This window comes from Budorcas taxicolor, chromosome 15, assembly GCF_023091745.1.
Source record: "Budorcas taxicolor isolate Tak-1 chromosome 15, Takin1.1, whole genome shotgun sequence".
NCBI lineage: Eukaryota > Metazoa > Chordata > Mammalia > Artiodactyla > Bovidae > Budorcas > Budorcas taxicolor.
In genome coordinates, this window is record NC_068924.1 from 63,707,869 (window position 1) to 63,729,955 (window position 22,087).

General features: G+C 48.3%; 1 protein-coding gene across 3 annotated transcripts in view; it reads left to right on the forward strand.

The window, feature by feature from the left end:
* The first annotated feature begins 4,021 nt into the window (after positions 1 to 4,021).
* Positions 4,022 to 22,087, forward strand: part of CD44 (CD44 molecule (Indian blood group)) — an 89,445-nt gene continuing 71,379 nt past the window's right edge. The window contains exon 1 of one of the 3 annotated variants that reach the window (XM_052652099.1): positions 4,022 to 4,361. In XM_052652099.1, coding sequence (XP_052508059.1) covers positions 4,295 to 4,361 — 67 coding nt within the window. In that variant the 5' untranslated portion in view covers positions 4,022 to 4,294. The remainder of the gene's footprint in view (positions 4,362 to 22,087) is intronic. The other 2 variants (XM_052652100.1, XM_052652101.1) reach the window with 2 other exon arrangements.

Sequence of the window (22,087 nt, forward strand, 5' to 3'; positions counted from 1 at the left end):
GATTTAGTTTCCATCTCCCAGCCTTACTCCACATAGGCCTGCTAACATTTGGTTTAGATCTGACTTTTCTTTGCTCAAGAACACCACGATTTATTATTAGTCAGTAATAATAGCCAGCGGGCCCCAACATTTTAGGAAGAAAAATAAACAAAGTCTAGTCTGCCAGAGGGAACTATGCTCCAGCTGTCCTGGGTCTGCTGAAAGTGGTCATCCAGAATGACACTGCTGCCTGCCTATGTCTCAAAAGTGTCAGGTTGTTTAAATGCTTCTACCTATTGGATCACGTGATTCCTGAAGTCACCATATAAAGTGTGCTGGGAGGGAAAAGAATGATAGTATTTTTGCATTTATGTCGTGTTTATTTACTGAGTGCAGTACGAACACTAGAGACAGCAATTACCAGGCATTGGAACTGAGTTAGTACTGAGACCCAAGGCAGACATGGTCCTCTCTCTAGATAGCTTAGAGGCTGGTAGGCCATAGTTTCACCAAGAGGCAGGGATCCCAGGAAAGAGTCCTGCTGCCTTATTTGACTTACTACTCATAACTGTGATAACATTCTTACCAACGTCAACGGGATGAGAATTTGTGTTATTTGTGGACAGGATGACCAAAACTCCCGGAGGTTAAGAGACCCAAATAAAGTCACTGACTGATAAGCGGGAGAGCTGAGGCTCAGACTTGGGGTTTCCTCATCCAAGGCTGCTGACTGCATCCTGGATTCTTCCCAAATAGTGTAATCTCACGTCAACCCAGATCAATTCAAGCTCTCTTTTTTACTTTCCCATGTCTCATAGTTTGGCTCAGAAAAGTATTCCCTGCAATAGACATTGACCACCTAAAAATAGCAATTTTGAAGATACAAGCTTTACAGAGGCTCAGAGAAGAGCAGGGAAAGTCCTGGTGAGGCCAGTGGTGTGGGCAGAGTAAAGGAGAGGCGTCGGAGGTGGAAAGGGAGTGGGGTTTGCTCTGAGAGGTGATCCAGGAATTCCCAAGGGGTGGCCCTAACTCAGTAAGTCACCAGGTCAGTTTGAAATGAGTCATTTGTGGCATGGGGGCAAACAACCTCAGTCCAGCACTGAATTATCGGGAAGCAGGCTAGCAAAAGATCTCCCCTGGGAGAAGAATCCTAACTACGATGCCCAAGAATTTGCATGCCCCTCTACAGTTTGCAAAACACTTTCATACACGTTTCTTCCTTTGCTGATTGTTTACTGCACAAGTGCAAAGGGGACCAAGGTTCAAGATGACCCAATCTAGTGGTTTTTAATATTTGTGTGAAGTCAAACTCTTTGTCAAAATGAAATCTCACTCAGCAGTCTAGTGTATAACGTTGATGCCAGAGGGAGCTCTGTGGCTGGGATGGGGACTCTAGTGGGGGAGGCATGCTGCTGCTGCTGCTAAGTCGCTTCAGTCGTGTCCAACTCTGTGCAACCCCAAAGATGGCAGCCCACCAGGCTCCTCTGTCCCGGGGATTCTCCAGGCAAGAATACTGGAGTGGGTTGCCATTTCCTTCTCCCATGGGGGAGGCATAGCCCACACCTAAGCCTTTGCTTTGATCCCTGTGTATGTTTCTGAGGAGTCTCCAAGGAAATACCTAGTTCCATGCATGGAACAGAAAGACAAACATTGTTTCCAGTCTTTCTAGTGACAACAAATATCCATTCCACTTTCCCCCTCTTCTCCAAAACAAAGCAAGAAAAAAAGCTGAAAACCCTGGAAGTGACACAAGACAGCCACGGTCATTCCTTGTCCAGTGTTCTTTCCACGAAACTCACCAGGGCTGGTTTCTCACGTGATCAGAGCCTGAAGATCTGCCTGGAAGCCAGTTTGCCCCCAGTTGCTGAAGGAAAGTGTCCTCTTGGTCACAGATGGCTCGGCCAAGTCAGCTACTATTGTAGCGTTCATCAGCGTACCTGTTGGTCAAGTGGGGCTCTTTGTTTCAGACGGGCCACTCCTTTGGACGTGGAATGTCAGCCACTGAGCAGCTGGGGAACAGTAAGTCCAGCGATCTTTCAGCTCCAAATACTCTCCCTGAAAATGCAAGAGGAACAGCCCCTAGTCGAGCAGGCTCTTCGCAACTCAAAACTCACACTGAACTACATAGCATTTGTTCTAAATGTTTGTCTCCCTGCAAGTTCATATGTTGAAATCTTAACTTCCAGTGTGAGGCTATTAGGAGGTGGGGCTTTTGAGAGGTAGTTTAGGTCATGTGAGTGGAGCTCCCGTGAATGGGATTAGTGCCTTTATAAGCAGATGCACACGAGAGAGCTTGTCCTCTCTCTCCCCCTCCATCCCCTTCTCTCCCTCTTGTGAGGACAGGACAGGACAGAGAAGATGACTCTCTGCAAACCAGAAGAGTGTTCTCAACAGAACCGGACCATACTGGCACCCTGATCGTGGACTTCTCAGCTTCCAGAACTGTGAGAAATAAATCGGTCATTTAAGCCACCCAGTCTATAGTACTTTGTTATGGCAGCCTGAACTAAAGCAGTGGGGATGGCTGCACAATTTCGTGACTGCATGAAAAGCTACCTAATGGCTAAAATGTTAAATTTTCTATTAGGTGTATTTTAGTACAACAGCAGCAACAGCAAGGTAAACTTTCATTGACTTCCTGTTTCTTAGGGATCAAGCTCAAACTTCCTAGTATAATTTACAAACTGGCCCCTGCTTACCCCCTAGCCTCATATCTTGCTGTCTTCCTTCAATCTTTTTATCTGATCAAATGTTCCAATTGCTCTCCAAAATAAAAAAGTGATTACTTGGCTTTAAAAATGCTGGCAAGGCTCTTTCAGGGTCTCTTCACAGTTTCTGGTATCAGATTCAGTAGTCCAAGTTAGCAATAAATGCTGCACTTGCTTTTCAAATATTGTATCACAATGTTACAGATAGATATGGAATTATAGTGCAAAGTATGATTTTTTCAAACTCAAAATGAGGAATATGACAATCTCCTCCCTTTTCTGAGATTTGCTGAGTAGAATAGATTAGGAAAGAAAGTGGATAATATTCATGTAGATAGGAATATAAACGGGACCAAGAAAGAAGGGATCGATGTGTGGGTGGGTGAGAGGAGGGGTAAAATGATGAATGGATATGCAGATGATGGATGGATGGATGGATAGATAATGTGTGAGTACATGTATGAACAGATATGTGGGTATGGATGGATAGAGGGGAGAATAGTATATAGATGGATGTGGCTTTACAAAGAGATGTGAAAAGATTAACAGATGGATGAGAAGTTGTATGGGAGGGTGGTTGGAAGAAAATGTGGTTGATGGATGGGTAGACAGAAGGATATGTAGTTGGATAAATGGCTGGACAGGAGGCTGGGTGCATGTGAGTGCATACTGATGGACAGGAGGGTAAATAGATGTGTGAGCCCTGGAGAGACACAAGATAAAATAGGTAGATAGAGGAACCCGTGGGTGTTTGGGAGGATGAGTGAGAGTGTGAGTAAGCCAAGGAGGAATGGATAGATGGAACCAGGTGCCAGCCTGGGACCGGAAGATGATGCACAGGTCAGTAGAGCCAAATACCAGCCCCGTGGCTGGCTACCATTAGCTTTCCCTGAGCAGTCCTGCTAAGAATCAAAAGTCCACCCGAAGCGTGTTAATGAACTCCCTTCTCTTTCAAGGGAAGGTCGACGAGGTCTTCCTCCCTTCCCTGGAAGAATCGCAAGCTCCCGACCATGCGCAGGGGAAAACCACACTTCCACTGTCCCAGCCCCTCTCCCAGAATATCCAGCTGCCTGTGAAACCCGCAGAGAAGAGTTCCCCAGCCTGAGTCAAAAGAGAAACTTCGCGGAGGGGAGAGGCCAGAGGCTGAACCCAAAGGGGCGAGGTTTCAGGACTCAGTTATTCCCTCCCGCGTCCAGAGGCTGCGCTCCCAGCCGCCAGGAGAGAAAAGTCGGTGCGTCCTGGGTGCACGGGGACCCCCTCGGCCCTCCGGGGTGCGCGCCCAGGCACCCCGCTTTATTATCTCGGGGGAGAACGGGGCGGGGGCGGAGGGGCCAGGGCTAAGGAGAGCTGGTACGTCTTTAAACTTCTGCCGGCTGCTTAGTCACAGCCCCCTCGCTTGGGTGTGTCCTCCCTCGCTCCCTCCCTCTTAGGTCACTCTCAACCCTCGAATAAAAACTGCACCCAACTTCCGAGGCGCCCTCATTGCCAGCCGGACCCCAGCCTCCGACAGGTTCGGGCGCCCTGCTTGCCCCGTGCTTCGCCGGCCCCCGCCCAGCGCCCGGCCCCTCCGGCTCCACTCCGCTCGCTCGCTCGGTCGCTCCGACGCCATGGACACGTTTTGGTGGCGCGCAGCTTGGGGACTCTGCCTCGTGCAGCTGAGCCTGGCGCAGATCGGTGAGTGCCCGCCCGGACTGGAGGGAGTGGCCCGGACCCAGCCGTGCGGGCTCCGTTGGCCCTGGGGGGGTCGGGTCAAGTGGGCGGCGAGCGGCTGGGATTTGGCGAAGGAGGACCGGGCGAGGATTTGCGCTAAGCTCTTGGAGAGCCTGTCGTTGGGAAGCACCGTTTTGTGGAACGGCAAAAAGAAAGAGCGCAGAGAAGTTTGCTGGGCAGCAGGCTGTTGGCGCGCGGTTTGGGGTGGGGTGGTTGGAGCCGGTGGAGCACAAGGAACTGTACTCCTGGGTGCGCGCAGCCTGTCTGGACTAACAGACTCCTGTGCCCAAGGGCACTTCAAGCCAGGCTGCGCAGGGCAGGGACAGGGGCTGGGGTAGGGACAGGGGTGCTAGTGAGGTGGCCATAGAGGTGGGCACTGTTGCCCTGTGTGAGGGTTGGTGGCAACAAGCTTCCCAGAATGGGGTCCCGCGTTCCCGTGGCTCTCCCATTTCACCTAGGTTCCAAAGCTCTTACAGTTGGCTCCAGTCACGAACAATCTTAACGCTTGTGGGAACTTGAACCTTCTCTGTGGCAAGGTTCTGGGTCGCCACGAGGTGCCAGTCTGGGGCAGGGAGTGTGAGTAAGATAGGCAGTGACTCGGCCAGCGGCTCCATCCTGGCAACCTCCTGCAGGCTGCCAATCACTTAGGGGAAATCCAGACAGTCATGTGGCTCCCAGTGGGTGCCTGGCAGCCTCGGAGCAGGACAGGGAAGCAGGCTCCTGGGTGGCATCAGGGATCCCGGCGCCTGTATCCCATCCCCACAGGGTCCGTGCTTCTCAGGGGCTGTCGAGGGGGTGGCTGCGTGTGAGGTATTCTGGCAAGGCTGAACTCCAAGCATTCCTTTTCTTTGTCTTTATATGTGCAGATAATTACATGGCTGATTTGCTTATCGCTAGCAAAATTAATTTTTCTTTTAAGAAGTGCCAGCTGGGTCATTAAGACAGCTCAACCTATGGTTAATTCTACTCAGCAAGTGTTTATTAAACCCAGCTCTGGGGGTACCAGGAAAGTAAGAGACACAGTCCTACCGGGATACTTTAGACTGAGAGGATAAGTGAGGGTCTAGGATTTAGATTCCTGAATCAGAAAAGTAATAATTAATAATAATAATTAACAGTAATCATAATGGCAGCACCAGCCACCATGTATTATACATTTGGGCTGGGCCAGGCACTGTGCTAAATTCTTTACATGCGTTATCTCGTTTTACCCTCAACAATGGCCCACTGAGAAGTGTCCTATCGTTAGCCCTGTTTTGCAGGAGGGCAGCAAACCGAAGCTCAGAGAGGTTAAGTGACTTGTCTGTGTTCACACAGTCAGAAGACTGCTGGTTCTGTGAACCAAGCTTCTTTGCCTGTTGCTTAGTTAGCACTGGTTAAGCTGCATGTATGATATGGACAAACAGCAGCATGATATGGACAAACTCAGAAAGGATTTTGTGGAAGGAGGTGGTGGACCAGAGGCTTTAGAGGAAGCTTTCAAAGGGGAACTGGAGCTCCAAGGATCTCTTGAAAGGCAGAGAGACTTGGAATGGGAGAGAGCAGGGAAGGATTTCAGGGAGAGCTGTGAGCCTGGCCTCAGGGAAGAGGAACCAGGCTGGTGTCTCTCTCTCGCCTATAAGGAAGTCCATTTGTATGTTACCTCCCTGGGGCATCTTCTGCTTTGCTTCTGAGGATTTCGACTCCTGACTCCTTCCATCCTGTAGCCCAGATTCTTCTAAAGGGCCCCATCCCCTGATATTTGGCACTGTCCTGACCCTTGAAGTTCCTCCCTTGCCCCCAGATGGGCAGGCTTACTCCTGCTCTGGGTTTCCGTGGTCCCTTTGGGGAGCGTCATTTGGAGGAAGCGCAAAAAAATGCCAGTAGTGATAGCTGCCTGGGCCCAGGCTTTCATGCACTTGTTAAGCTGTTTGGAAGGAACTGAGACTTGGGAAGGAGATATGACTGAACAGTGGGCTCGGGCTGGGCTGGCAGGGAGAGGAAGGACAAAGAGGAGGCGGGAAGACTCTTCTGGTGCCCCACCAGCGAAGGTGGTGGGCTCCAGAGGACAATGTGGACATTTCGGCAAGTGGCAAGGCTTTGGGGAGGAAGAAAGGGTCTGATCTTCATACTGAAAAGCAAGAAGTAGAGACATAGCCAAATACAATTAAGCAGCGTTGGACCCAAACTCTAAGTTGGAGAACAGATCTGTTGAACTACATTTCACACGTGGAAGGATGAAAGTAACCCTGGATAAAGAGCAGTGAAGTGAGCCCTCTATACCTGCCTGCCTCCTGTCCTCTGTGGGTGAGAGGTCCTTGCTAGAGAATTGTGCCCCTGGTGTTTAGAAAGAGGGGTGCAGCTAAGACCTCTGGGGCTTTGGGGGTGGCTGGCACCCTTCTGATCCCTCTGAGCCTTAGAGACCCCTCTTTCTGGGAGTTAGACTTTTGGCTGTGTTTTCCCAGGAGAAGCAGCAACGAAGCCAACCTCCATTCCTGCTGAGGTTGGTTAGCATCAGTTAATTCAGTTGTTCCCCAGATACACAATGGACATCTTCCTTCCTGCAAAGGCACAGTGCCAAGTAGGTGTGTTTGAGTTTTGCAGCCAGTAGAAAAAGTTTCCGTTCTTTTTCCAGTTTGGCCCACGCAATTTGGAGAGGCTGCTGGGCAGTGTGAAATTCTTAGTTTATGACAGATCCCTTTCCACTCATTCAAGAAATATTTCTTGACTCACTATTGTAGACTCAGAGATGGGGACTCCAAGAATCGTTTAGAAAAACCCTTTCTTTTTCCCAAGGAGGAAACAGATCCCCAAAGAGAGAAAGGTGACTTCCCCTGTCTCTCAGGCCGAGTGTTAGCACAGGACGCTTTCCAAACCTCAGGGCTCTGAAATACCTTAATCCTCCAGGACTGAGCCCACCTCCACTACTTACAGTGGGTGGGGAGTGTGTGGTCTACAGAGGTAGCAACGTTTGTTTCACACCGTAAGTTGCTGTCTTAAACGCTCAATACAATTTTATATTTTCCTCCACAGTATATCCAGTTTGAGTTTAACCTAAGAATAAAGATGATAACTTTCTTCTTATCAAGCAAAGTGGCTGCTTGGGGTAGAGCCTCTGTACTGTCCAGAGCCTCCTGGGGTGTTGCTGGATCCCTCTCAGTTAGCAGCATCCCAGCTTTAAAAGCCTGACACTCGGTTCCTCTATGAAGTAGGGTCCTAATCTGCAGGCAATACCATTTACCGAGCACTGACCCTGGTGGCTCAGTGGTAAAGAATCTGCCAGCAAGGCAGGAGACCCAGCAGATGTGGGTTCAATCCCTGGCTCAGAAAGATCCCCTGGAGGAGGAAATGGCAACCCACTCCAGTATTTCTGCCTGGAAAATCCCATGGACAGAGGAGCCTGGAGGGCTTCACAGTTCATGGGGTCACAAAGAGTCGGACGCAACTGAGCGCACATGCACACAGCTTCATACGAGGCATTCAGCCATGGGCTTTGAACAGGTTATCCTATATAAGCTTCACAACAGCCCTGTGTGTGTTTAGCAATCTTTTCATTCCATTTTCCAGATAAAGAAGTTGAGAGGCTCAGGGAGATGGAATGACTTGCCCGAGGACACACAGCTAGTATGAGTGGATGGAGTTGGGGTCCTCTGTTGTCTCACATCCTCTGTGTTAGACTCCAGTGCCTGTGTTGCTTTGATTCATTATTTACCTCTGGAGGACTCTGGAAATTGTGTGAGGCCAGCAAACGTGAAGCCTGGGATGAGTGGCTTTCCTCTTCCCCGGCAGGCTGAGAACTCTTGGCTGCCCTGCTCTGCCCTGGCCTGTCTCTCTCCAGTCCTGGCCACAGCTGTCGAGAGATGCCAACCTAGCTATTTGTTACTAAAATAACTCAATTCCCTTATCAGAGTCCAGCTGCCCTTCTAGACATGCTCTCATTTGCAGGCTTGGAAAAAAGGGAGAGGCTGTTGCTTGTCTAAGAGACAAGTCAGGGCAAGGCTTTCTGCCTGGAAACGGAAAAAAAAAAGGGGGTGGGCCTTGCAGAGGCTCTGACCTTGCAGACATTCTAGGTGCGATGACCCAGGAAGCCCCCTTGTTACATGCTCAGTGGAAACCCTCAGCGTTTAGCAGGTTGTGTGTGCCCCAGTGAGGAGGAGTGTCGAGGACCCCGGTGATGGGCTGATGCAGTTTCTAGAAAAGGCAGGGATCTTGAACGGAACGTCAGTGTGGGGTGCGAGGTGACACGTGGCCACTCAAGTGAGATTTCAGTTTGGCCTTGAGTGTCAGACGGTTCCAGGTGGGGAGTCCCTGATGAAGAGGAGGTTGTGAGAGGGAAGCGGGCCTCCCCCGGCCACCCATCCTGGCTGGGATGGGGGCTGAGTTACAGGCTACCCTTGTGTTTCCCCTGCACCTCCTTTTTAGTTGACTCCACCAAGAGACTGAAAGGGAAGTGGGTCTTGTGAAAGAATGAACTGAAGCAGGTGGCAAATCCCGCCAGACCGAGTGGAGTTCTCAAAGGGGATCTTTTCTGCTTCAGAGAGAATGTCTGAGGGGTTGCACAGCCAGATGCTGATGACTCAATTTCCTTTGTGTCTTTGCTTCAATGGGAAACACACCAGTGTTCTCTAGACTCGCCAGGGGAGGCTAATGCCTTCAACCTTAAGTTGGAACACCACTCTTAATCCCTTAGCAAGTTAATATTTTTCTTAAAAAGTGTGCTCCCTCGAAGCTGCCCAGCAAGGATTTGGGAAGACAGCCCGATCTGCCAGAGTGTTTTCTAAAGTGTGTGGTTGTGGGATCTGGTTTGGCATGGACACGGCGGTTGGGAACTCTGGATTTTCCAGGAGGGTCAGGATTTCAAACATGCGTATATTTTACCAGTTGAAGTCCAATGTATAGTTTTGACTTAATATAGATTTTTTCTACAAATAAGTGCATGACTTTGTGTGATTAGAAGTCAGAAACTTGCATGGATTTTTGCATAAGTGAAAATCACATCTCTACAGCTCATTATTCAGCCTAATTAAATTACTATCCAATTAAATTACTCTCTGGTTCAGAAAATTTATACTTTGGAGAGGAACATTTGTGCCCCTCTGCTCTCTCTCCCTTGATCATCCCAATATGTGAACCCCCAAGAAAAATGACATACTGGGTTTTTGCTTGCTAGGTGTGGACATATACATGGTGGGTGTGTCCATAGGCATGTAAGTAACTGAACGCATGTGTTTGTCTACCCATAACGTGGTATTGCTGGTCAGTCGTTAAGTTTGTATAAGGTGTCTTCTGTGGGTCCCACACTGTACTGGGTCTCACAGGGGAATTAAATGTGAGAGAGCGGGACTCTATCCAAGAACCTTAAGGCTCTACATGGGAAACACCGTACCAAGGAGTGACAGCCTGGCCAACTAGGACCACAGGACCAACAGCCTTGCTGAGCTGAGGCACAGCCAGGAGGGCTGGGGACTCAGTGATGGGGAGGAAGAGGGGGCCATGTGCATAAGAGAAGATTTGAGCATCTGAAGAAGCGGGAATGAGCTCAGGCCGTGTGCATTTCTGTTTCCCTGCCGTTCATTTACCCACTCTTGAGCAAGTTCATTAACTGGACAATATATCCAGCAAAAGCTCACGCACTTGCTGCCCATTTGTGCACCAAGCAGTCTTGGGAGCTCACGGTCAACAGGGCACAGTCCTCGCTCTCAAGCAGCTTGTGGTCGAGTGGAGGGTTTCCTGGATAACAGCTGATGGTGCATCTCTGGTTTATTCTTACTCTAGATTCTGAAAGCGCACGCCTGCCACTGCCCCCCGCCCCGCCCCCTGGCCAGGTGTGACGGCCTATATAGCCTCCAGACGTGGCCAAACGAGGGTGGTGATAAAGTCACCCCCAGCTGAGAATCCCTGGCATCACTGAATGGTGGCCAACCTCGTCCCTGACGAGGATATATCTGGTCCCCATAGGTCCCCAGTTAATTAGCCTAAAAACTGCACAGGGAAATTAAGATCAATAAGCATATTTATCTTCTGGGGCCAAGAGGTGCTCATGACTTTCACACTTCTCATTGGCGGAAAACCCCAGACCAGATAGATCTTCTTTTATCTCTCTTCTGCAGTGTTGTCGGGGGGCCCCCCAACATCAGGGATGGAATCGCATTCATTTTTGTAGTCTCAGAACCCAGTCCTGGCCCATATTTGTTATCTGTTACTGTTGAACTGAAATGAATATTTAGAATATAGAAATTATTACATCCAGGTATATGAAAACATGCTCCACAGTCTACATAAGATGCAGAGGCCTTTATTTGTACATGATAGCAGTGGTGAGGACTGCCTCCAGGACAAGGCTGAGATGAGCGCTTGGCTGGACAGCGGCCCACCACAGGACTCGTTTTTGGTCTGCCCAAGTAGGGAGATCACCCATCTGTTTGTGGCTTTGGTGGCTGCTTGCCGTGACTGGGGACGTCTGTCTAAGGACAGGATGACTCACTTCTTGGGCCAAGAAGGGAGTGGGAGTTAGGCCGGATGATGACACCCAGTCCCACACTGAAACCTCAAAATAAAACACTCCTGGGCAGTGCCCCGCTTGGAACTCTGGCTTATTTTGGAGATGCTAATCTGATGTTGGACTTCTTGGGTGAGAGACCCACACTCTCCCTTCCAACCCCTCCAATTTCTGGAAGGTGTTAGCAGCTGGCAGAGAAGTGGAAGTACTTCCCAGAAGATCCTTGCCTTCTCTGTGGGTCTCAGACTACAGGTCTTCAGCAAAGCCTGACACCTGACATGGAGGCCGACGGTGCTTTGTCTCCACAGAGCTTGCCACGTGTGATGCTGACCACAAACTTGGGGGCAGGATGAGGGGTGAGTGTCAGGGGGGTCCAGAACCTCACAAACCCAGATCTCCCTGAGTTTGGAGGTGCATCGGCTGCCTGGGTGTGTCCTCTTGAGGCAAAAGTCTCTCCTAAGAGCAAGCGTGGGCAGATAGGTCCCAGGAGGGTGGGGAGGGGCTGAGTCACCAAGGAGGTGATTTGCAAAACCCAGGTCCCCAAAATCTTTCCTGAGTCTTCAGCTTTTGAGAGTGAATGTTAAGTGCAAAATTCTAGGGAGAGAGAGAACTCACAGAGACCAGTAATTCTGAGACTTTGCCATGGTGTCATGGTGAATCTCCTTGAGCTGTGCTTGAAAGTTCATCTTTCTAACCCTCAACCTTTCTGGAGAGTTAGAGCTCTTGTACATTTTGTTTGTTTCTTGGCAGTCAGTTGTATACATTGGAAATACTGTCACTATTGTTGGTAATAATAGCAAACATCATCCTGTTCCCTCTACTAACGTGTTTAATCCATGCACTAACCTTAGGAAGGCGTGCTTGTATTACCCCTCTTTTACATATGAGAAAACAGAGGCATAAAGAATTTGAGTCACTTGCCCAAGGCCACAGAGCTGGTAAGCAGGAGAGCTGGATTTCCAGTCCAGGTGGTCTAGCTACAGGGCTCACGTCCTTGCTGACTGCGTTGTTCTGCCTTCCTTAGTATATCAAGACATCAGGGTGTCCAGAAACTCAAACAGCGATACCTGCTAGTATGCTTACTGGTTGTCTTCATACCTGCTAGTACACTGCTGGGCAGGATCATAACATCCACAGAGCTGGATTTGCTCTCCGTTTATGTGCATGATGTCATAGGAGGGGGCTGGAGCTGCAAATATGAAGGAGAAAGAAGTTGTCATGGAAACGTCTTCCCATTCCTACTCTGTGCGGCTCATTCATTCCAGTTCCTGGATAGAAGGTCTGCCCATACGGGATGCAGAGTGGGGGGAATTGAGGAAGGAGTAGGATTCGGGGGGCAGTGAACCGAGTCATTTGTTCAGTATCACTTCATACTTGTCCCCTGGATGGTGGATGAACGACGCTGCTCCATTGTCTAGGACCTTGGCTCATGACAGGATAAAGTTGGGAGAGGAGCTAACTGAGCAGCAGTGAAAATGTTTGCCCTCAGGTTAAGGGTCCTTAGTGCCAGGACCTTCTCTCTACCAGCTAGAATTGGAGACAGAAGGATAGACTCTGAAAGCGAAGAGTGTCAGGCAGCAGGCCATGGGCACATGAAATCGGGCCAAAACTAGACATTTTCTTCTGCCCTTCTTCCCGGCTCCAGTGCAAACCTGTGGCTTGGCTGCTATTTGGCCCAGCAGGTGGCCTTTGCATGGGAGAGGGCAGGTAGCATTTCTTCTGGGTGCTCTCCCGGAAGGGAGGAAGCAAAGGCCCCTGGAGACTTCCAACTCAGCCTGCAGGTAGGCAGCTGGGCCTTTGGCCTGGGAGCAGCGACTCATCACAGAACCCCATCTGTTTCAATTTCAGTACATCTTTTTGCACTTGAGTAGGTCTGCAGTGCCTTCTAAAAGAAACCACACATCAGTAGTGGATCTAGGCAGCATCTTCTACTTCCTCTCTTAGAGAGAACCCACCAAGATATTAGAGTGGGGATGATAAGGCCTCTTCACAAGTGTTCACCATTATGGAACCTGAGATGCCAGGGAGAAAGGAACAATTCCATGCAGCTCAGACCTGGTCTCTTGCCTCTGGCTTGGAAGATCATTTCTAGCCAGGCCCCTGTCTCCAAAAGTATCAAATGGCGTAAATACTGTATGCCAGTTACAAATGTTGCCATTGTTGCATGTGTCCAGTTCATGAAGCAGATTCCAACAGAGCTGAGCATCATCTTATAGTCTATAGCAGACTAGCTGACGTCACTGAGTCAGCCCCTCAGCCACCAGTGAGTTTCAGGGCCACACTTCCCTACAAGGGGAGGACAAGGGTATAGGTGCCCACAAGAAAGCTGGTCACATAGACATAAAGCAGAGTTTGGAGAGACAAGTAATACTGCCATAGAAATCTCCTGCCCAGAACTTCAGCTTTGTAGTGGATTCTCTGTGATAGAACTAGTTATCTTCCCAAGGCCAACCTTAGAGGTCAGACTCATCCCTCTAGACCAGCAGTCCCCAACCTTTTTGGCACCAGGAGCCAGTCTTATGGGCAGCAATTTTTCCATGGACAGGGCGGGGAGATGGTTTTAGCTTCATCCATTGCTCACCTCCTGCTGTGCAGCCCGGTTCCTAACAGGCTGCAGATCGAAACTGGTCCATGGCCCGGGGCTTGGAGACCTTTGCTCTAGACTTCCTCAAGCGACTTTTGCTTTGCTCTTTTGTCTACTAGTTGTTTCTCCTTGATGATTCATGAGAAGCCCACGAGCATATTTCTATCTAAAAAATTCAAAGGCTGCTGCTGAGCTATATTATGGTCTCTGTTCTCTTTCACCGGTGAATCTATAAGCTCCTTAGGGAAAAGCTTATGTTTTACGTACATTATGTACAATTTTGTATCCTTGAGGTTCCCATCTGTCAGTTTCTCAATTATAGTAGATGTTCAATAAATGTTGGACTGAATGAATGAAAGTTCTAGATTTGGCTATCAAAGCCATCTTTATCATTTACCTTTTGTGGTTTTCATAGGTTCTGGCTATGTTTTTTCATCGTTTTAAATCTTTCTGATCTATAGAAACCTGTTTTTTTTTTTCCTCTCTCATGCTTCCTATACTGATCCTCACATCTCCTTGACATCACTTTACTCTGCATTCTCTCTAATTTGAGTGTGTCTTTCTTCGAGTTTGACATATCAGGCAAGGCAGGAGAAGTTTAGAGCTCACTGAGTTTTGTCCAGTAGACCCAGGATCTTAATTTCCTAGAGGTCTGTCTGCCTGTCAGCCCCAACCCTGCCAAATCTGACTTCATGTACACAGAACTGAAGCCTCAAGATCATGTTCCAGTGACACTCAGAGAAAAGAGGTGGGCTTTCTGGTCACTATGTTAAAAGGAAAAAAGGGAAGAGTTCTTTCTTTCAATGATTTAAAGACCGAAATGATTCTGTACCGAACCAGCTGTTCCATGTGGTGGGATGGGAATGAGAAGGTTGACTTTGGAGGAGGGCTGTGTGGAAGGAGGAAGGGCTGTGAAACAGGCTGATTCTCCTCCCGGCCCCACGAGAGCAGCGTGAGCCCCAGGGGCTGCACACATTAAGCATCTAGAACAGTGTTCAGCACGTAGTGTCTGGAGCTCGGGTCTAGCACACAGAAGGTGCCTCGAGTATAGAAATGACTATAATTCTTTAGCGCCTCTCTGTAACTGATTGACTGTGTGATGCAGAGCCAATCATTTTACACCAATTTGCCTCCAGTTTCCCGTGTGTCAGATGAGACAGCAAGATTCTAGTTGATCTGTGCAGTCCTTTCCCAGCCTCACATTCTGTAAACCCACCATTCTGCAGGCCCATGAACACCTAAGCCTCATAAAAGTTAATGCAAGGAAAAACACGCTGTGGTGCAGACCCTTCCCACCCCCTCCACAACTGCCCCCCAAGACACAAAAGTGATGTCTGGTTTGTATTAAATATCAGAAGTGAATTATTAATCCATATCAGAAACAACAAGCATTCAGACCGAGTTACACTCTAAACGCCAACTGGCCGGATGGACTCCTGGGCCAAGGTGCTCTGCTCAGAGGACTCTTCCAGATCCTTCTGACCCCTTGCGGGTGAGCAGATGAAGTCTAAGCCAGAGAAGTTAGCAACAGGTGTCAGCCCCACAGCTAAAACTGCCCAAAGTCAGTCCTGGGATTAGCCACAGGATCCAAATGCGATAGGGCTTCCCTTGTGGCTCAGCTGGTAAGGAACCTGCCTGCAATGCAGGAGACCCGGGTTCAATCCCTGGGTTGGGAAGATTCCCTGGAGAAGGGAACAGCTACCTACTTCAGTATTCTGGCCTGGAGAATTCCATGGACTGTATAGTCCATGGGGTCTCAAAGAATCGGACACAACTGAGCAACTTTCACTTCACTTCCAGATGCAATATTCTTTGAACAAACATTGCTTCAAGAGGCTAGAGAAGTCAACCCCTGAAGAAGAGAAAAGTTGTCTCCTTCACTCTCAATGCTCCATGGACACATTGGATTTCTCAGCTTTTCTCAAGGGATCCCTGTAACATGTTGATGCAAAATGAACCATAGTATTCAGCCAAAGCAGTGCTTAGAGGATGAACTGTAGCATCCGAGGAAAAAGAACTAGGATTGCCATGGGAATCTGAAAACAAAACAAAGAAATATATCTATATCTATATATATATATATATATATGTGGCACAGGTAGTCTTTTGAGATGGTGAGTTGCTTCTTCTATGGAGAAACTTCCAGACTCCTACTAAGATATTTATTTATTTTTTGTGGAACCAGAGAAACTCTTCCGACTCAGTGAGGGCAGGAAGTGGGGAAGGAAATTAGAACGACTACATTACTTAGGAGTTTGTCCAGGTGATATGTTGGGTTTTCCTGGTGTCTTAGATGGTAAAGAATCTGCCTGCAGTGCAGAAGACCTGGGTTCGATCTCTGGGTCAGGAAGATCCCCTAGAGAAGGAAATGGCAGCCCAAGGAGAATTCCATGGATGGAGGAGCCTGGCAGGCTACAGTCTATGGGGTCTCAGAGTCAGACAGGACTGAGCGACTAACCCTTCACTTCAAGGTGGTAAGTGAGAGGCTAAATGCTCTGTTGGGCTTCTGCTCTTCTATTGGTCACTGAAAGCCCTTGTCAGATCAGAGTGCATCCTGGGTGTGCCCTGTTTCATATCCATCTAGAATCCACTGACCAGAAGTTGAAATACTTGTGGATGGACTCAGTTCTCCTGTCACTGGCATTGCCCTCGGTAACTGCTGGGTACGGTCCAGTCATCTGTATCTCCAGGCAATCCCCCAGACACTGCCTTCTAGGAGAAGTGAGAACCACATGTGGCCAGCGGAGGCTCGGCATTTTTCCATCTTAGTTATAGGATGACTGTGGGCAAGGTTCTTCCTTTATTAGTTGCTTCTGTTTCTCTGGGTGTAAAATGGGAAAAAACCCACCAATTCAATAAATGCACGAAAAACTATTATGTGATTGTCTTTGTGGAAAGAAGTGAGGGAAGTAGATCTAGTTTCTGTCCTCAGAGAATTTACTGTTTGGTAAAAGAAGAATTAACCAAGTGAAGAAAGTAGGTAAGAGAGCAGACATTTCTGTGTGCCAATTGTGTAGGATGGTTTCATGGAAGCAGTGAAATGTGAGGATGAATTGAGCATGAGTAAGAAGATGAACAGAGAAAGGAGAGTGACTTAGGGAAGCATAAAGAATGAACTGAAAGTTTAAAAGTTGGGGAAATAAGTATGACTTGATTGGGGTCAGTAACGGGCTCCATGCCCTTTAATTAAGAGACACCATATTGAAGAACAGTGAAGGATGAGGTTGGACAGATTCCAAGTGATCAAGTGGCACCATCTATGAGATTCCATTCCAGAGACTTGGAAGTTCTCATGACACCCTCTTTAGACAGTGCTAGACAGAGTTCAGAAAAAGGTCAGCTCCAACATTGGTTGAGATAAAAACTTTGGCGACTTCTGGCAATTTAAGAGAATCGCAAACAGGCTCTACAGCAGGGCAGCAATAGCAAACAGATTTCAGCTCCTGTATCGTTTCCCATCGACTACTCAAGGGTGCCTGAGAGGCTGTGCTAAGAAGCCAGATCTTGGCTCAGCCACAAAGATTGCATGCGTGCGTGCTAAGTTGCTTCAGTCATGTCCGACTCTCTGCAACCCTATGGACTGCAGTCCACCAGGCTGTTCTAACCATGGAATTTATAGACTGTAGCCCACCAGGCTCCCCTCTCCATGGAATTTTCCAGCCAAGAATATTGGTGGTGTTGGTTTAGTCACTAAGTCGGGCCTGACTCTTGTGACCCCATGGACTGTAGCCTGCCAGGCTCTTCTGTCCATGGGATTTCCTCAGCAAGAATCCTGGAGTGGGTTGCCGTTTCCTTCTCCAGGGGATCTTCCGGATCCAGGGATCGAACCTGGGTCTCCTGCATTGCAGGCAGACTCTACCTTGCTGGCACAGAGATCGAACCCACGTCTCTTATGTCTCCTGCATTGACAGGTGGGTTCTTTACCACTAGTGCCACCTGGGAAGTCCACAGAGTGCTGTGGTCAATTGATGTCTGTTATGGGCGCAGTATAGAGGATTTGACCCTCCTGTATCACAGAGACATCACCACAATAGAGCAGTAGGCTTTTCTGGTGTACCTTTCAGATAGTGTGTGTAACGCTGGGAGTTTAGTCCACTTAATCTGGTTAAATAGCCATACCATAGACTCAGTCTCCTTCCAGAGTGGTATAAATGCAGCTTCTTTCCCAGAGGAGTTTGGTCCCCTGAGCCTTCTCTCCTGATTCATTCACATTCTGTTTTCCCATCAACCCTGGTGAAGTAAGGTGCTTGGAGCCAGGAATCTCCTCTGTTTGAACAAGGGCCAGACCTCGTGGTCAAGGGTAGCTTCTCGCATCAACTTCATCTGCAAACTGAGAAGAGAAAAATGATTCCTCAGCCATGGGGTTGATAGGAGGCATAGCTAACTCATGTTAGTTAAAGCCTTTGAAGATGAAAGGGTTATATGTGCATGTTAATTACAACTTTTATCAGCCCTGGAGCCTCTGCATTCTCAGCTGCCATGGGGGGCTCTTCCTTGCCTCCCAGATACAAACAGTAGCGACATTCCACAGGCGCTGGAGCATCCAAGTCAAGAAGGCTGGATTCTGAACTCTGGCTGGTCAGCCCACTCTGAGCGGCTCCAGTTTCCCCCTGTTCATCCCCAAGGGAAAAAAGCAAGCTCACTGCCTGGGTAGGTAAGATAAGGTAGAACCAAGGGATTAAACAAAGGCTCCATCAGGAGTCTATTGGAAATAGCCCCTGGGTGAGATTAGGACACTGCTCTAATTCCCACGTGTCAAAGCTTAATTGTGTGACCCTGGGCTGCTGGCTTTATCTGTCTAATGTTTCAGTACACTTTGTGAAATGGCGTGGGGGTAATAATCCGTCTGCCTCTCCTACACCTCTCCACTTTTACCTGCTGGTGTAAAAGTGTTTTGTGCTGGTAGGCAGAAACTTGTGATGTAGAAACTACAAGGTTCTATTATTACCTGAAGTCACTTTCACCTTTATCTCTGTCTCCTGTTGCTGGTTGACCCCAGTCATTGAAATTGTAGTCTTCGGAATGCTCTCCTACGTGCTGCCCTCCTCTCCAGGGCAGCGCTTATCTGGGGCCCTTGGTATGTGCTCAAGTTCTTGATCCTGCCGTTTCCGGAGGCGGGCAGACACAGCCAGCCTGCAGGGGATGGTGGTGCCCTGCCAAGTTGTGTCACAATACCCCTACTGCGGTGACTCAATGAAAGCGCTGGAGGCAAATGAGGGAGGGTTTTCAGAGTCTTTGCTAGAGTCAAGGCTGAGCTGCATCCTATAGCAGGACTGAATTACGGATCCAAAGACGGAAAAGAGGAAAAAGGGCCCTAAGTGAGAAGTTTTCAGGATCTGGTGACACAAAGCCCATGATGATGGCATGTCAGGATGGGGAAAGGCACTGGAAATTATAGAGTCCACCTATTTCTTTTGGATGACTATGGGAAGGCCATCTCGAAGACTGCACATGACTTACCCAAGGTCACACAACTGGTTAGAGTCAAAACTCTGGTTTCTGCCCCTCCATCCAGTACCCTTTCCGTTTCATCCTTTGAGATGATAGGAAAGGGCACTAAACAGGAGGACACATGGCTGACCAGGGCCAGAAGATTTGGAGGGACAGAGAGGAAGAGAAAATAGTCCCAGGCTTGGGTTTTGTGTGTGTGTGTGTGACACAGTGGGAAATAGTGCAGGTGTTCACACTCTGCTGGGCCTCACTGTGCTCGGATCTGGTTTCCTATATAGTACCTTGTGCATGCATGTTTGCTGTTTGTTTTGGTCCTTTATGATTCAGTGAACCTTTGGAAACCAAAAGGCCCAGCATCACCTGGCCTAGCTCTTACCTAGCCTCTCTGAGCAGTCAGTGGTTTTCAAACGGTGCATTTGTTTACTCAATATGCATTTACTGAATACCAATATATGCTAGGCACTCCTGCCAGGCACTAGGAATACAACCTTACACAAGAGAGGCACAGTTTTTGCTGTGATGGGACTTATGCTCGAGCTGGGAAGACGCTGTAAACAACTCATTACACCCTTGTTTAATTACACTTGTGGTCAGAGCTCAGAAGGAGAAGTACAGGAGCTTGTGAGAGCATGTAACAGGGAGACTGCGCCTGATTTAGAGCATCAGAGACTTCTCAATGAATAGCAGTGAGTGTGTTTGCAGGATCCCTGCAGCTCCATTTGGGGGGCTGGGGCTACCTGTTGGACTCCTCAATCCCACCAGCTCTCAAGTCCAGGGGACATTTTGGTAGGTGAGGTCAGAGCTCCTCATCACAACTCTAGCCACAGAAGCTCCTGTTCTGGCTGCCTCACATAGGGTCCTCTGAATAAAAGGGCCAAAAATCAAGGTTGTATTCCTCAAAATTCTGAAAGCAATAGGTTTGTCCTACTTGCCCTGCAATAGGCAGTGGTGGGAAGAAAGCCATGAGAACCTCCAAGTTGACTCAAACTTTTAGAAGCACATGTTGGGGAAATGAAGGAACCCAAACTCTGGGAAGCAAAAGTATTTTTCCATGGGAGAAAAAATCATAATTTACATAGGTATCTTGAACATTAAGCTTTGGTTTAGGGTCAAATTTGGTCCATTTTATTGGAAGTTTCTTGGTCTTATTTTGAACACTTCGGTGGCAAGAGTTTGAGGCCAGGGTCTGATTGATGTGTCCCTGAGGGGTGGTTTGTAGCATGACTTCCAGCAGCCATGCAGGTGCATTGACTGGGTCCAGGCAGGAGGAGCAGGCAAGAGCCCTAGGATTCAGGTGTCCAACTATCTGACTATAAAGGCCTCACTTTTTAAAAATCTCTTTGTTGGTGGTAAATACTTGGAGATGACCGGAGTGGACTCTATCAAGAGGGTGACATAGATGTGGTAAGGAAAAAACAGAAACAACCCCCCGCCCCCCACAAAGCATCACTTAGAATGCTTTCAGGTAAAAGCACAGGCTGGGCTTCCCAGGTGGCACAGTGATAAATAATCCGCTTGACAATTCAGGAGATGCAGGTTCAATCCGTAGGTGAGGAAGATCCCCTGGAGTAAGAAATTGCAACCCATTCCAGTATTCTTGCCTGGAAAATTCCATGGACAGCGGAGTCTAGAGGGCTACAGTCCATGGGGTCGCAAAGAGTCAGACATGTGCACACACACACGTGCACGATGCTAATAGTATTTATCAATTAGCAGAGTATAGGCACCAGCCATCCAAATGGTCAGTTATAAACAACTGTGTCTTCTGAACAAGAACAGAGTCAGGCTATTGTCCCTCCCAGTGATGATGATGGCATCCTTTTCCTTTTGTTCAGATGTGCTTTCTTGGGTTGGAGAGATAAGGGTGGAGTTATAGCTGTCATGACTGAACAAAAGCCACAGCCCGTCTATGCATCAGCCCATGGTGTGTCAGTCCCACGTGACTGCTATCTGTCACGTAGTTCTTGGTATACCCACATCAGTGTATGTCAGCTGGTATCACAGTAAGGAACAGAATCATCAACTCTCATAAACTGTTATCTAGCACAGCAAGAAGTATGGAAACAGGATGATTCCAGAAGCAATGACATTATCAAAGATCCAGTTTTCTTCCAGCTTTCCACTCTGCCCCTCATAGTGTCTTCCTATAGCTTAGCCTCCTTCATGGTCCCAAATTGACTCTCACAGTTCCAGGCATCCTATGGAAAAACAAAACAAAAAGCAGTGTCTACCACCAGAAGAAGGAATACTTATTCATAAATATCTCTTCTTTAAAAATGGAAGGATGGCTTTTGCAGAAGTCCTTAATTGACTTCCCTTGGAGAAGGAAGTGGCACCCCACTCCAGTACTCTTGCCTGGAAAATCCCATGAATGGAGGAGCCTGGTGGGCTACAGTCCATGAGGTCGCAAAGAGTCGGACATGACTGAGCGACTTCACTTTACTTCTTATTGGAAGAATGGTGTGCCATTCCCCTGGAGACCTGTACTAACCCGATCAGTGGCAAGGAGAACTCTGATCACAGTGCTCAACTTAGACCAGTCATGATCCACCCAAATGAGTTAGGAGTTGGTGGCCTCCTCTTCCCCGAAGCACTTTCAATTAGAAGGATTTTATTGCATTGGTAACAATGTCGCTTCTAATCAATAAGGCTCCAAATAATCAATAAGGCTCTAAGGGAGTCCACACAGCTGGTAGAGTTTGATTTGCAATTCTGTGTAGGCCAAAGGAAAAAGGCAAGTTCTTGTGTTTTCTAAGTCACACCCTCATGCTTCTCCCGGGAAGACACACCTCACTGACAAGAGTTCACATGGGGGACACTGCAGGTGGAGGCTTGGATGGTCTGGGTTTATGCTCAATCACGATAGCTGTAACTTTATCTTTTTCTCTCTCCAAGAAAAGCATATCAGGGAATAACCTTAAATCTGTTATAATTTACAGGAAATAGCCCATCTTTTGCACACTTGAGCACTTCATTATTAGAAACTCATCACTGCAGCTCATCTCAGCGCCGCTGGAGCTGCACTTTGCTGAGGACCATGAGTCTGTAGTGACCCATTTAAACAGAATTACTGCGGCCTTGGAAGAGCATCTCTTCCTGTAAACTATGAGATGATGACCCCCAAGGGAGAAGGCTGGCTTCCCTTTTCAAAAACTACACTCCTGGAGTGTGTTAATG